Source organism: Argiope bruennichi, chromosome 4 (assembly GCF_947563725.1).
Source record: "Argiope bruennichi chromosome 4, qqArgBrue1.1, whole genome shotgun sequence".
NCBI classification, from domain to species: domain Eukaryota; kingdom Metazoa; phylum Arthropoda; class Arachnida; order Araneae; family Araneidae; genus Argiope; species Argiope bruennichi.
In genome coordinates this window covers 4,035,992-4,052,624 of record NC_079154.1, presented here as the reverse complement: position 1 = coordinate 4,052,624, position 16,633 = coordinate 4,035,992, and the positions used below count along the sequence as shown (strand labels likewise).

At 28.9% G+C, this 16,633-nt stretch overlaps 1 protein-coding gene across 4 annotated transcripts in view; it reads left to right on the top strand.

The window, feature by feature from the left end:
* Nucleotides 1–16,633, top strand: part of LOC129965482 (rap guanine nucleotide exchange factor 4-like) — a 612,559-nt gene that overhangs the window by 543,830 nt on the left and 52,096 nt on the right. For 3 of the 4 annotated variants that reach the window (XM_056079391.1, XM_056079392.1, XM_056079393.1), the window contains one exon: nt 9,680–9,740. In XM_056079391.1, the coding sequence (XP_055935366.1) occupies nt 9,680–9,740 (61 nt within the window). Of the gene's footprint in view, nt 1–8,286; nt 8,705–9,679; nt 9,741–16,633 lie in introns of those variants that run through there. The other variant, XM_056079394.1, reaches the window with a different exon arrangement.

Below are 16,633 nucleotides of genomic sequence, written 5' to 3'. Positions count from 1 at the left end.
TAAATGAAGTATAATGCTATGTACCTGTGTAAAACTTTTCAGTTATAAATATATACAGATGGAGCACAAATTATTAAAATGTACAAAATAAATACAAATTAAAATATACAAATTCAGTTAAAATGAAAGTTGTATCAATACCAGCTGGCTTCGGCGACTAGCTAGTCTCCCAAATTACTGATTTTTAGGCTGTTAAATGATTAATATAGAATGCCTTTTTTTCTTCAAAACAATTCATTTTGTTATGTGAAACATGAATTTAACAATTGGAAAACATGGATTCAATGAAATCGGTTTACTGCTAATTAAAAAGTGCGTATTTTGTGAAATAAAAACGGAAGTAAAATCCTATTATGGGGTTAAAAACATTCAGGCGTATGGCTTAATGAATGAATTTGAATTCTATCATGCAATTTAGACATCGTTTAGATATAGTGAATTTAAGTAGAAAATATTATTAATATTATGGAAGAAATTGTACAGAAATAGAATTGATATCATTAACAAGATAATTTTTTGAATCTTAAGATAATACGAAGAACATTTCTATAAGATAATAAGATTGGAATAATAAGATTTGGAAGATATGAACATTCAATTTCCAAGGTCAAATCATAACGATTTCCCACTATTCGCTGGCTAAGCGTATCTTTGCTGTCGATTAAACTTTCTACATGAAGCCTATTTCTTGATTTTTTAAATATTTTCTTCCATTTGACTGAATATAATTTTTGGTGACACGACGAATACCCGCCAGTTCATTTCTAATAACATTTTGCAACTCTGTTTACTAGCTGGGAAAAGCGCTGAATTCATTATAGCTATAGAAATATTCAATGAAGCAGTCTGAAATTTATACAATGGTTTGTTTCCATTTAATTGTTGCCATTCGACAACAAGTAGTACGAGCGATTTCTGTGTAATGTGCGTTGTTGTTTTATCTGTAGAGATTTTTGATTACAAAAGTTACATTATATAAGAACGCCCTTCTAATTGAATCAATGAGAAAAGGAATTCAAATTCTGCCTTTTTTTCTTTACCATGATTATTTTTATGAATCGGTTCGATAATTCTCTTCTTTAATTCCAGACTTGCATTAAATTTAAATAATTTTAGAACTACGTACATATTGTAAAACCTGATTAATTCAGAGTCATTTTGAATATTGTCATTTATTTCTGGTCGATTCATTGAATATAATTTTGAAATCCTTCGTTGATTTTTTTTATTATTATTTTTCCTCTACGTACCCACTGAATATTTGAAAGTCAATTATTTTTCTGTTCTATTGATTTTTAGACAAGGAAATACAATAAAACGCATGTGTTACAGTTGGTAAATCCGTGATATTTTCCAAATATGCATTTTTTTGAGGAAATATTTCTTTTTAAATTTATTTCCTTGTGCGGCAGTTTTTCTTTTTATCTAACTCACGAATAAAAGAAGGGATTTTTGTTCTAGGTGGCAAAATACTTTAATAAGTATTCTAAACATAGAATAGAAATAGTGAGTTATATCTCAGCTCTATGACTATAAAACACAAAAGATGCTCAAAATGAAAAATAAAATGATAAAATATTCCTGCTTCTTATACTAAAGCATTTTATCAATTTTTTATGCCAAGAACATTTCCCAAATCCTCCATTCTAATGAACGGAACAATCAATAAATGATGAGAATACTTCAAATGTAGAAATGACATTTAAAGCCTTGAGAATGTTTGTCATTCTTCCAACTGGAAGTTATTAAAAATCTTTTCTATTATATAATCTTATATTAAATAATTGCATTTAATATTACTAATTACAATGTGATTTGAAACGTTACACCTCAGTTTAATTATTGTTCATATTACAATTCACGACTAACAGATTTCGACACCCTTTCGAAAATGAGTTAGTTCGTTAAATTGAGAATTTGCTTATGCTTAAGTTAATAAGTTTCATTGTGCAAAAATATATTAATTTTTTAGAAAAACAAGTAGGCTCAAGACAAATTTTCAACGTAATACTTTTTAGATCAGCGTACATTCTATAAATTATTACACGCATGTTAAAAAAAAAATCGTTTAAATGCTCTTCAGAGTATATCGACACACCTAGAGCTGGCAGATTTAGAAAAGAGCTATTTTTTGTTTTGTAAGTGCTTTTGAAAAAAAAAGATTTTTCAAAATATAATCAATATTTTTAATTTAAAATGAATCGAATTTTCAACTTTTTTCCTTAATAACTATAGGAAATATTAGCGCATTAAAATCCTTGTACCACATGAAAATTTAAAAATCCTGTCATCAGTTCCTTTTCGTGGAATTTCAAACATGGAACATTGTCGTGCTACGATGTTTTGGATTAGAGATTCCCATTTACTTTTTTTTTTTTATTAAGACACTAATAGAAGTTTTTTTTTCTTTCTGTGTATCGATTCTCTTGTCTCTGACATGATCTCATCGAAAATCGTTATAAGGATTCATGAGTCACTGAGCTCTCCTTGAGCAAATTGAAAATAAATCTAGCTTCATTATTACGCAACTACTTGGATAATACTCTTTAAAATTCAATACAATTATTTTTTTACTGTTGATGGTTTTTAAAAGAATTAAAAATGGTGGACTCCATCTCTCCTAGCTTTTCCAACGATTCCATTCCTTCTACATTTTTTTAAAAAATTAAATGCTTTTGTAGTGATAATGATACTCATTAAGTTTTCGGCGGATGATAATTACATACATGGTCTCCACTGTATAAAATTATGATATAACAAATTCCTAAATCGTTAGAGTTAGATATACTTTTCTAGGTGAATAAATACTCTGAATGATGAAAAGTCTAAATTTTTATATTAATTGAATGAATAAATGCGCTTTTCAAAAAATCTTTTTTTTTTATACAGTCTCCTGCCTTGTCGATCATATTTAGTAAAATGTCCTTGGCATATTAACATTTTAAACAAAATGTTTTACTCTTCAATTAAATAGACCGAGTTATGTTGTTCAAAGATACCGAAATGTATAAAAAATTCACAAATGCATAAAAATTATCATTTGTATATCAATTTTACATTACGTGAGAATTAAAGTATTTCCGTCCAAATTTAATATCAATGTGCTTTTATCCGTTATTCAGTATTACTTACTTAATAGAAGCGCGCTATTTCATTTTTAAATGAAAAATTATTATTTCACTTTTATAGGGGAGAAAGGGCTCTGACCTTTATCTCTACATCTCTAATTTTTATTTCTTGTCCTTGAGAAATCAGGAATTCGACAATCAGAAACGGATCTGAACAGGTGCACTTTTTCTTTACACAGAAACGAGTGATTGTAGGTTATTTTTATGGACTCGTAACACAGCGCTGTTAAGATGTATTATCGATTAAATTTCGCATTGTGAGAAAACAAATAATAAAAACTGTCAAGCTGGTTCTTGACAGTCTTTAGTGTATTTGTTTTCTCACAATATGAAATCCATAAAATATTTCTTCCACACATGTTATCAATTTACTAAAATTTTGAAAATTTTTATTATTGTACTCAGCAATGCTTTTTCTATCCCATTTTTCCAACATAATTTATTGTTTATTTTTAACACAATAATGTTTTTTGATTGCACATTGTCTGTAAGTTCAATGCTGGAAAATCGTTACGTTCAGAATGTAACGTTCCGTTAAATCCAAAGCAATCAATTTGGCACAGTTATTATTGGAGTAATAAATGTTGACTAACATAGAATTTTTCGAAATATAATTAACTATATTTCGAAAAGTAAATGAAACCTTAAAGTTTTTTTTTTCAATAAATTTAGAGTATACCATCGTTCAAAGACTTTTTTTCTATTGAAAATATAAACAAAATTTTTGTGATACCAATTTTTTTTAAACACAACGTTTCCTCTCATTTCAACACATTTTCAAAATTAATTTTAAATAGAAATTTGTAACAATGGCTTTCATTGTTTCAATATACCAAGCAATTTTATTAGTTCACTCATAACGTTTTTTGTTACGATAAAATAGTGTTTTTCAGGTATTTAATTCAAAGAAGAATTTTCAGTTTCGCTTATTTTACTGTATAGTGTTTATAGGATAACATAACATTTTAAAATTATGTGATGTAAAAATTTTTATCACAGAATTCACTATCTAATGCAAGGTAGCCACACAAAGATAATAAAGAGGAATCAATATGAAAGCAATAATATTCTTTGGTGCTTCGGATTAGAAGTTCCTTCTTACAGACACATTTCCTGTAAGCAGAATTCGTCCAAACTTTGACGGAAAATTGTCTTCAGTGTTGGTGTAAAGACTGCATAGTAAATTTCCTTTTCTTTCTCTGTCTGTTTTTTTTTTTTTTTTTTTGCTACTTTATGCAGAGGTAATTGCTAGTTTATTCAGTGGTAATAAGAAAAATGAAGAATGAAATCGTCAAAAAATGATTTCAATAATATGTTTTAAAAGCCTCTAAGGAATTCTAAGATTTGGAGTTTTATCAATATCTAAGGGTTAAAATTCTTGATATATACAATACTTCTGTTTATATATCCTTACATTTAAGACATAGTATGAAAGAATTTTAAAATGTAAAAAGATTGATTTACGAGGGAAAAAACAAAGCTAACAATATTGAAGTTTATATAATATCTTTAATTTACAAGTATCACTTTACCTTCAGTTCCTGTGAACCTTTGACGATTTTTATTTCCCCATATCTTTTATTCTGCATATTTTGTATTCAAAAAAGTTTTTAAGAAATTAATTTTACAAAGAACATTTCCCTTGAATTATATATTCTTTTCTGCATCATAACGTAAACAATGATAGAAAAGTGTCATTTAATTACCCCCATGATCCGATGATTGCAAGCTGGGCAATTAATGCACTGACATGCTTCAAAGACGTCTATTTTTAACCTTGTCTCAACATCTGTGGTAATGTAGTCATCATTATCTAATCATTACAAAATTCAGCAGCAATTGTCCTGGATGAATTGTCTTTGGCCATGGCGGGGTCATCGCCGCCTTTTCATTGTCGCCCTGACCCACATGTTCTTTAACTCAACCTAATTGGATGAAAGGAACTTTTGAAGAAAGAAGTCTTGGAAAGATTTAATGCTCGTGTATTACCCCTTGTCGGCTTATGCTGGTAATGAGAAAGAACTGCTAAAACTGGACATGAACTTGTATGTATATGCACGAAGACTTATGTGCGTATTTGAAACATTACTTAGGTAAGATAATATAATTATTAAAGTTATATGCATATATGCTTATAAGATAGATACGAAATTTTCCGCCATCTGATAAATTAGATGTTACTTTCTATTAAGGAACATTTTGACTTTTATTGCTATCTAAAATGCCCAAGAAATGGAAAATATTTTACTAAGTGGTTTTTGTTGAATGTGTTTTTTATTAATTAAAGGGTGGATTATTTCCCCCTCGACTTACTCACTGGGGGCACCTCGAAATGAGGATGGGAGGCTTCCGGCATGATGGTTGGTTCTCGCCACCCTGGAAGGTACGCGAAAATGTGAGGTTCTGGCTCCTCTCATCGATGACGGGACGTACTTCCTTAGGGGAGGGTTGTACCGTGACCGGTGATGGTCCTTAGGCCTCGACCACCGTTCTAAGCCAGTGTTCCTGTAGCAACGATATTGTCATTCAGTTTTTTTTTTTTCCCGTTTGCCTACGGGTGGATCGGAGAGTCAGTGATATGACTTTCTCCTCGACTTATATAATATAACATAATTTGTGTTAAAGTTCATAGCAGTATGAAGTAAACCATGTTTGAAATTTTCAACTCTTTTCTTTTAATTGATTGCAGTAAACTACAAGATCTACGATTTCGGTGTTAAATGAATTTCTTCTGTTTAGCTTTGGAATATTACATTCACATATACACGAATACAATAAATCTATTTTCAATCAACACTTGGATGAATTTGGTCAAGTAAATACAGATACACAATTCTTCCAGTGAAAACCATAACCTAAATTTCAACTATCTAGCTTGTTGCGTTTAAGTCGAATAAAAGATGACTCCTCGTCAGCAAATTTCACCCAAAATTTGATGCAGATCTATGACACTGGTTTTCTGATTTATGCTAATCATGAGGAAAACTGTATTGGCAATGGATAATTATATGCGGCAATAAAAAAAGGGCATTATTTTCTATCCCAATTGAATTGTGAGCGACGAATTATGAATAACTTTAAATAGGCGGACTATTTATTTTCATTTTTAGTCAATGCTTCTCTTCGTATTCATTCTTGATAGGGCGAATAAAGGAATTTGAAAAGGAACGGAAAACAATTCTCTTTTCAGTCTATTTATAAAGTAATGTATACTTTCAAACAAATCAAACAATAAAATACAGAACGTGTGAAAATAGTCTGAATTTATATACGATCCTATTTAAGTGTTATCAATTGCTGTATTTATTCATAATTTTAAAATTAAATATTACTTAACACTCTTCTATTTTCTGTATTTAATCTTCTGTATTTCTTTTTAATCATAAAGATGTTCAGATGTCTTACTGCATATCTTCCGAAATTCGAATTTTAATCTGGAATAGAATCTGTCTTTTATACTGCTAAAAGATGCAGTTGCAATTTTTAAAACTACTTTGTAACTCCTTCGCTGATATGTATAAGGAGCGAATCAATATATATATATCAGCGAAGTATATATTCTTCACATATTATATATAGATATATCCTTCACGAATATCTCCTTACGTTTTTCCCTCCGGTGACACCTCATATGTGGGGATGAGAAATTGTCGAATTCGGGCTCTCTTTTTTCTGTAGGGTACAGAACTGACAGTTGCAATGCCCATATTTCGATGGTGGTCATTTCGCCCAGTGTTGGCTATTTTATATCTGACCATAGAACTCGTACTCGTATCGGTCATCCATATATACCAATTAGCCAAGTGCCACAGTAAGGTGATTTCGTGTGAATTATTACGAACGTTTTAAAAAGAAATGACGAAACTTAAATCAGTGGCGTAGCAAAGATAGTAGCGTTCAAGGCATGCTATTAGTTTTACACCTTCTCTTCATATTTGACTTTAAAAAAGGTCGTCTACAGGTACTATTATTTCGTCTCCACAGTGATCCTTAAGACTTATATACATACATTCATATACCGTCCCCCTCCCCTCCCACTCATCGCTGTGCCTCTGAAATAATCAGAAACATTGAAAAGAGAAATGGCGAAAACATTTTAAATTTTGAATACTTCTCTTTAAAAACATTTTTAATTTGGTAATGGTTAAAGTATGGGTGAAGTGCAGAAATTTGAAGTTTCTTTGTACAAACAAAACATAATTAAATACAATGAAAAAGAAATACCTGCTAGACTTTTTTTTATTTATTAGCAATTTGTCCAATATTGGTCTGTATATAACACGTCAATTCTGTAGTTCTTATTTTTGTTGCATTTAAAATCCATCTACAAAATACATTTGTGTCAAAATATTCAATACTTTGCGAAAAAAAAGGTAAGCATAGAGCGCTAGGAGCACACATGTTTTCCCCTTTAATCAAATGGCCCATCGAATTTGGTTCCTTGATTTCAATCTAAATTAGAAACTGAAGAACACATTATATATTTATAGATAATTCAAAATGATAAATAATTTCATAATCAAAATTTTATAATTAGAAACTTGAATCATAATCATCGTAGAATGGATTTTAACATTTGTTTTACCATAATATTAAAATAATTGAGAAATTAAGCCTATATTTTGCAATTTTTAATTTTGACTTGTAATAACTAATATAAATTCAAATACTAAACGATATTTTAACACGAACCAATAAGTAATTTAACGGACTAGAGAAGTGATAGAATTATCAACGAATATGAATTAATCAAGTTCCATCGTATTAGCTTGTTAAAATTTACTCTCTTTTTTTTTTTCTAAGGCCGCCTCTAGTAATTCAGGATCAGAACAGCTTCTAAAATAAAAGACCCTCCAATCGCTTTACTTCCGTCAGTTCATGAGGCTTCCTTCTCTTCTATCTACAGCTAATAGAAATAATAAGCGAATCCTCCAACCAAGTAAATGGAACGTTTTTCCCGACTAACTTCTGTCAGTTTCAACTATGACAAACTCCCTGTATTAATTTATCCTTGTTCACTGCTCACTTTTGCTTAGATTGCTCCGATTGGACAAATTTGGTCCCAAACTCGATGACGTCACGAGAAGCTGACGTCACTGAATGACCACTCACTCGCTTTTTAATACTCATATCTAGTTTGTTTGAATCGGAGCGTACAATACTGAACTGAGTTTCCACTCTTTTATTTTCGTTTTGAGTTAGTTGCGGTTTTTTTACATGTGTGTGTAAAGTTTGTTAAAGATCGTGATTGTGTGTGTTTTTTAAAGATAAACGTAGATGAATTTTAATTATTTGTTTTCGAGTGATTTTTGTTTTTTAGTAATTGGATTAATTTGAATCGAGTTTTTCCAGCATTTAAAAAAACACTACAAACTTGAAGTTTTTATGTTTCTTTTTACAAGTTTGCTTAGTGTGTCGCGTGTTATATGTTGTGAAGTATATTTTGGAAAACGCTGTGATGTATATTAAAAAATAGCAAGAAAATTTGCCATGACACCACGGATGTATTCATATCTTTCTTCAAAAATTGGTGAAAAATGCTGAAGTCGTGTAGAAAATTCGCAAGGAGAAAGATCGTAAGTAGAAAAAAAAAACTCTTTAATAATTTTAATGCGTTTTTACTAATTTTTTTTTATCTTTTTAAATCACAAAAGTGTTGATCTTTTTTTAAAGTTATATTTAAATGATAAATTTCCCAAATATGGTGTCATCGCAATTTCCTTGTATGATTACCTTGAAAGAGATAAATTTTTCTGACGAAATGTATAATATGTGTAATTTGAAATTAATCGTTTATTTTGGGGGGGGGATTTCAAGAATTTTTTTAAATAATTTTCCAAATTATGTAAATAATTTTGAAATAATAAGTGTTCTTTTTTTCTGATTTGAATGCAAGAAACTTTCTATTGGCTTGATCGATAAGTAATTATTCATTTTATGCCAAGAACTATAACTTTTTAAATCATTTTGTGTGTTTTTCCAGTCAATTTCTGTAGATTTTTATGCAAAATGAAAAAATTCTTTTATTTATTTGAAAAATCGATTATGATTTTTAAAACTGATTATGAAATGTTAGAAACACGGGCTTTTAAAATTATAAGTAATTTAAATTATGCAGAGTCATGATAACACTGAAGGTGCGCGAAATCAATTTGGAAATATATCTTGATAGGACCCTTTTTATCACAATTTTACAAATAAAAACGTTAAAAAAAATTTTAATCTTTTTTTATTTGTTTCTTCTAATGAAGGTTTTCCCTCAGTTTTGTTTTCCTATCTGTATGCAAACACGAGAACTGAATGAAATGTTGCTTTCAAAAATGAAAAAGTGCGAATGAGTTTTTATACAAAGGAATGGGATATATTTTTTTTTAAAGATAGCTCTGATTTCGATTATTATTAGAAGTTCAAGAAAACTGTGGTCCAGAAATATTCTTTTATTAGTAAAAAATATGTGAATAGTAAAATGTAACGAAACTTTCTTTCCCAAAGCTATGATTTTATTAATGCATAATGTGCATTTACATTTTATCTTTTTTTTTCTTTTGCAGAGAAACAGGCATTTAATGGAGGATATTGTTTCTCCTATAAGCACACTGCGAACATTAACAGGTAAGAGGATTTTTCTTTCTTACTAAGTAATTTTTATAAATATTAAAAGTCCCGTGATACCAATCTCTTAAAAATACCATATACCCAATTTAAATTATATAATAGACCTTCCAATTTTTGTTTCCAAATTAATATATATCCATATATATATTATCTACAAATTTTGAAACGTTTAGCAAAAATAGTCTTTTATTTAGTTGAAAATCTGAGCATAATTCTGAATTATGTAAAATAAAATTTAAAAAACTGCCTCGGGAACAAGAGTCAATATAACTGCATTCATTCCTGGCAACTCCCAAATTTAATATATCTTTTAGTATAATAGTAAATATTGCATACTTCTATGAAATCAAATGTTTCATGTTACTTTTTATAATCTCTATATTCTTGCTACACATTTGAACACATCTAATTTCAATATTCATAAATCTCTCTTTATTTTGGCTTTACCCCTTATATTAATTTTGGTTTTATTTATTTATATGCTATTTATAAACAATAGGTAAAATCTAGGACAGCAATAGAAATTAACAATAATTTAATAATAAACCATTATATCGTTTTTTTTGTAAATTAAAGTATTGTTAGTAAAACTGTTAGAAATTATGAATTTTTGTAGCATAAACATATTAAATGAATTTTTTGTATGATTTTTTTGGTATATTTGTGTTGAGGGAAAACCCCTGCTAATATTTTTGTTAATGAATTTGAAAATTAATATCAATCAAGTTTTATCAAAACATTTTTTTCATAATTCTGTAAAATTAATGAGTAGTTTAATCATGAGTTTAAAAATCAGTTATGTCAGTTATAAATTAAAATTGAACTTTTGGCCAGAATGAAGAGATAGAAAAGAAATCTTAAACTGTTGAAGTAAAAGGTTTTGAAGTCCCAAAACAGGTGTTCATTTTTATGGTTAAAATAATGAGAAACAGATTAAATCTTAAAAATTCTAACTATTTATTATTATAAAGAGATTTATTTCAAGGATAAAAAGTGCTTGATATTTAAAGTGAAAACAAAATTTCTAATTTAAAATATCAACCTTTTACATTAAAAATTTTATAAGTGAGCTCCTTAAGAGGTGATCGATTGCCTGTCAAATCTTTTTATCCATTGAATCCCTCGCTCTCCGTCAACTAGACACTGCATTCAAAAGTATCCATTTGCAGAATGTCACTGGTTTTCTTGGCACCTTCGGCCACCTGCTGTTTTGCCAGGATTCATATTTACTAAAATTTCCGATTTTGTATAACTGTTGATGGTTTCCTAAATAAAATATTTTCAAGATTAAAATTTTATAAACATGCAACATGCATACTATTTTGAACAATTCGCACCAAAATATATCATCTAAAATTTTATCTTACTGAAAATCTAAAATGCTAAAATCCCAAGTGAAGCATTCACTTGGAGAAATAAAGCATTTTTATTTAAAATTTAAGGAAAAGAAGTAAACACATTCATTATCAACGTGTAAGGTATGCTACGAAATATTTTTTCATAAGTTCTGTAATAATTCAGAAGATAATTGAATGAAAATTTCTCTGATACAATAAACATATTCAGTGCACTAAAATAAAAAAGGAAGATTCAAATGAGAGCAACGATAATAATAATGGAATCCGAATAAGTTTACATTTTAATAAGAATCTATAGAGAATCGAATGGAAATACAATCTTTCTTTCAATCTTCAGAATTCTATTGAATACTTTCAACAGAAATCTGTTCATTATAGGAAAATAAGCCCTCATTGAATTCCTTTATCAACAGTGGAAGGCTATTCTAAATATTTATAGCAACAATAAAGACGATTTGTATTTTTATTTACTTTTCTGAAATATATTTTTGTAAAATATACACAAGATATGCTTTCGCAATGAATCAAAAATAGTTTAAAAATGGGTTGCTGCAATTAAATGTGTATCACTGAAAATATACTTTTTTGCGATGATAATGTCAAAATACTCTTTTAAAATGATAGTGCATTCGCAAATTTTAAAGAAAGAAATATCAAAATTCTACTTAATTTTTAATGAAATAAAATTTCAAAATTTTGCTCCGAGGTGCATTTTTTTACCCTCTAAAGTATATACTATGTGCCAAATGAGTAGCTTTAAGTCGAACGGCTGTCCTAATGCGCGCCAAAACATTCGCATTCGTCTTTATTAATAATAGAAATAGCAATTAAAAATAGAATGAAAGGAAATGTGCCATAACAGTAATATTTGTAATTATGATGCTTTCAGATATTTAATATTACTTTGCAATGCAATACTCTTTACATTAGAAACCAGCCTTTTTTATATTTTAATTTATTAAGGAATCATGGACTGTGCAATGATTGTATATCGATACTTTCCAAGAAGTTGTATTAAATTTTGAGAAGTTTTTAATTAAATTTCTATAAATATTTAATCATTGATTTTGTTTTACTTTTTTGGAGCTCAGTTCAGAATTTTCAGTGTTTTGTTCCATTCTTTTATAAATGATTAAACTAATTATATATGAATTCATATAAAATAACGAAAACAAAATTCTTTAGTATCATTTTTTTTTTTTCGTCTTCAAACATCTGCCCTGTACCTTTTATTCAGTAGGAATTAAAGGTTTAATTGCACTATACAGCTTGCAAATGAACCATGAGTCATGTGTCTAAATTTTTTGAAATTGAATAAATAGCCAACAATCCCGTTTCGCTGTTTCTTAAAAATCTCTATTTTGTCTATATTGCTTTAGAAATAACAATATTGGAAAACGATTTTTTTAAGAAGTCGGTTTTTGTAAAATTTTGAGACCAAAAACTTGTATAATGATATTTGTCTCATTATATTAAAAAAGTGAAATATTAAATTAAAAAAATATACTTTCAAGCCTTGAAAGAAAATTTGTGCAAAAACATTGGCTATCAGAAAATAATTTTCTTAAAAAGTTCGAGAACCGTATAATGTAGTTTGACATTATAAACATGTTCACTTTTGACACTATAATTATTTAACCATGTTCACTTTTCCGCGCCTTCACTTACTCTTAAGGAGAAATATGGAAACAAGCAGAGAAGAAAGTAATTTCCCATGACGATGTTCTGCATCATAAATATTAATAATTTAAAAGAAAACAAAAAGGAATTGCAAATAGTCTGGAAATTGTCCGTAAAGGTTTCCAAACGCTTCCTGATAAATATCAATTGGGAAGAGATTTTTGTTGATAGAAGTTAATCCTGCCAAAGAATCAAGAAATAAAGTATTATAAAAAATGAATTTTATTGTTTGATATGCATTGATTTTCTAAATATGAAAGATTTTTCTTTTTCCTTCACAGACTAAAATGGGAAATTTTTACCAAGAAAAGAAGCTTTACGTTGTCCTTTAGTTGTATCTGTAGGCACCTTCGCGTGATCAAATCGAAATAAAAAAACCAGACAGTGGTCTCCGTGAAACGTTCTCGTATGCTCTAGTAAATATACTCGAGTTTTATTAACCTCGCGCAATTGGCAAACCATAGTTTATGAGAGTCCATTAGCATGCATATTTGGTGATGAATCACTGGGATATCATTAATATAAAATAACCAGAATGCCGAATATTTATTTTGGCCAACAATTTTTTTAGAACGATTGAAATCAGAATTGGATACAAAATGACAAGTGCAGTCAAAATGACATGACACATTTCAAATTTTTAAGACATTCTATTTTTGAGTTATCGCGTTACGAGCTTGTGGAAATACAGACCAATAGACAATCAACCATTTACAGAACTGATTCCAAACCTGACAGGTATCTACACTTTGGATGTTAAATCTGTGCACTACATTTCATTCATCTAGCGCTTTTCTTTTTGCTTCTATCTTGTTCTCGTATATTTGAACATCTGGAAAAACAGTTTTCCTCCGAATGCATTTCTTTCAAATTTGATAAAATTCTACAAATTTGATGCAAGGCCATTTACCAAATTCCATCCATCGATATATGTTCTAGCTCGAAACTTTTTTGAGTTATCATGCACGAACAAACATAATTCTAAAAATGAATTGAAAATGCATATCTTAATTGGGTATATTTCTGAAAATTTCGATCTCGAATTGTTCAACGATTACAATATTCTCTCTTTGCTTGCTTTGCGTATGAGAAAGTAAAAAGAAAGACATGCAGTTAAAAAGAATTTAGATTTTTTTTAAATATACGAAGATACTGATTCCTATCCTTTAGGTTAAAATAAGTCACGAGACTACTTTCTACACTACGTTTTGTGCAGAAAAGAGCTGCTTCTATTTGAAAAAGATTTTTTCCCGCAAAAACTTGCAAACATTTCTGAATATGCCTGATATATTTATTATTCTTAAACCCTTTGAAAGTGAAATGTTTCATATCGAGTAAATGTCATTATAGAACTAAATTATATTTCCATTTATATTTCCTGACCATTTAAATCTAGTATTGTTCTTTAAATACGAGGAGAGATTTGGCATAATTCAAGTAGCAATCCTATGAGTTGATTAATCAGTATCGTTGAAAGAGTGATATGCGATTCGAACGTTAAAGATAAGCAAGATTTCCGACAATTATGTTTGTGTCGTAATATCACAGCGATTTCTACCATTCATTTTTGTAAGGATACCAATTTTCCGAAATCATTTTACTGAAAAACTGCAAAAAAACGCTTTAATATAAACTTTTACGGTGGTGATTTTTTTCTTCTATACATAATTGCGGATTTTCTTGGTGTTTGACAACCTAAATGATCTACTTGAGAGTCATTAAGCTATTTTCACATTTGATTTAAAAAGGCAATTTTATTGTTTTTATAGAATTCACTGTTTTAAAGAAACAAACAAGAATTAAAATCATGGATATTAAATAGAATAAAACAGGTTATAGTATAGTATACACTAACAGTAAAATCGTTACTTTAGATTGTCCAAGGATTTGTTCAACAATACAGTAGGGCAATGCCTGCTAATGCTGTTTCTAAAGACAAGACATAGTTATTCGAAATTTTGGGAGAAACATAAGAAGATATTATTGAGTGAATAATTCATATGCTATAAACTATTGACAGATATATATTGATTTACCAAACTTAATCTTCATAGTGTTATTTTAAGTTTCATGAAGAACATAAATGTAGCGTACAAAAGAGTTCTTTTAAACCCAAAACACTTCAAAATTGCATATTGTTATTAGGTAAAAGAAAAAAAAAGTTAATGGCTTAACCGAAAAAAATCATTATCCGAAACAATCATTCAGTGGTACGATATGGTTTGTTGTGGGAGAATTACAAACGGCAACCATCGTACCACGGGCGATGCCGTAATATTTATGTTTGGACCCATCATCTTACTACGGGCTATGCCCCTGATATTTACGTTTGGCCCGATCATCGTACTACGGGCTAAGGGGTTAACCGGCGGGGTATCGTGCACACACGCATAACCGACACAAACTAAGTATGAAGACATAACAGCCATACAGAATGAGATGGTAATAAAAAATAAAATTTGGAGTTTATTTAATCACTGCAGTATTAATCTGCATATTTTTCTGAAGTTTTGTTAAAGTTGATGAATAGTTCTTTAGATGCCAGATGTTCACAAACATTTTATGCTTCGCGTTTTCTATTAAGATATACAACTAAACTATATATATATATATATATATATATATTACATATCTGTAATAATTAATCTTTGGAGAGTTTTTATAAATCGTTCTGTTTCTCTACAATTTCCAATAAATGTATGCATTTTACATCTAAACTTGCGTAGGAATTATATTTATCATATTTGAAATGAATAAAATATGTTTAATCACATATATATATTTTAAAAATTGAGTGAATGTTAATTTGTCGTTTCATTATTTGTGAATAAAAAATGTGGATTGAAATTTCATATTCCGCGTTTTCTTTCTTCCATTCCGTAAAATTAGAAGCGAAATCGGAGTTAATGGTCTACTGTCACTCTAATGGATGAAACAGAGGGCAAAATAAGACAAAAAGTATATGAATCTTCAGTTTAACAAAGCTAAAATTCTGTTGTATTAGTGAAGAATGTCTATCTCATGTTAGAATGTTAGCATCCGAAGAATATTATTTTTTCTGATGAACTACTAAATTTTTCTAATCTCTTCTATTATTCTATTTTACCCAAAAAGAATTTGTTGAAAAACGATGTTCATCCAGCATAGATATGCATTTAAAATGTTTCATTTCAACCTAGTAACTCTGAAAATTCCTAATTTATTACTCATTAAAATTTATGACAGCTAACATTCTAAAACTAAATTAAATCCAAATGGTTTCATTTATTAATTGAGGAAATTAAATCTTCATATTCACTTTTAAATTCATTTTTTTGATAAATCTATATATAGTATATCTTGAATGAAGACTAGAAAGATTATTAATTGTAATGGTTTATTTTCCTCCAATTTAAACAAATTGTAAAGCTCGAAGTTTCGATAAAAGAATTGCTCTGTCATCATGCGACCCTCTTTTTTTTTCATGTTATTGATATAGGACTCCAGTTGGTAGGTTAATTTTATTGCAATGTATCAATTTTCTGTAAAAGCAAATTTTCGATTTTTATTATGTTTACATAACTTTTAAATCGTTATAGTGTTTTACAGATCCAGGCACCCTTAAAACTCGCCATTTTTTTTTTTACATTTAATGCTTAAATGAATATTGTGTTTCAATGCGGAAACACAAGTTGATTGTTGATTGAAAAATAGTGGTATATCGTATAGCTTTATATATCGTACTAATTTTCAGTTGACATGAATAACGGAATAGACAGATGGCATGTAAGTCGTTTCAAAATATCTTTTTGTCTATACCAAGGATTCTAAAACAGTTTCTTAGACAGTGTGTTGCTTGTAACCTCACTAGCA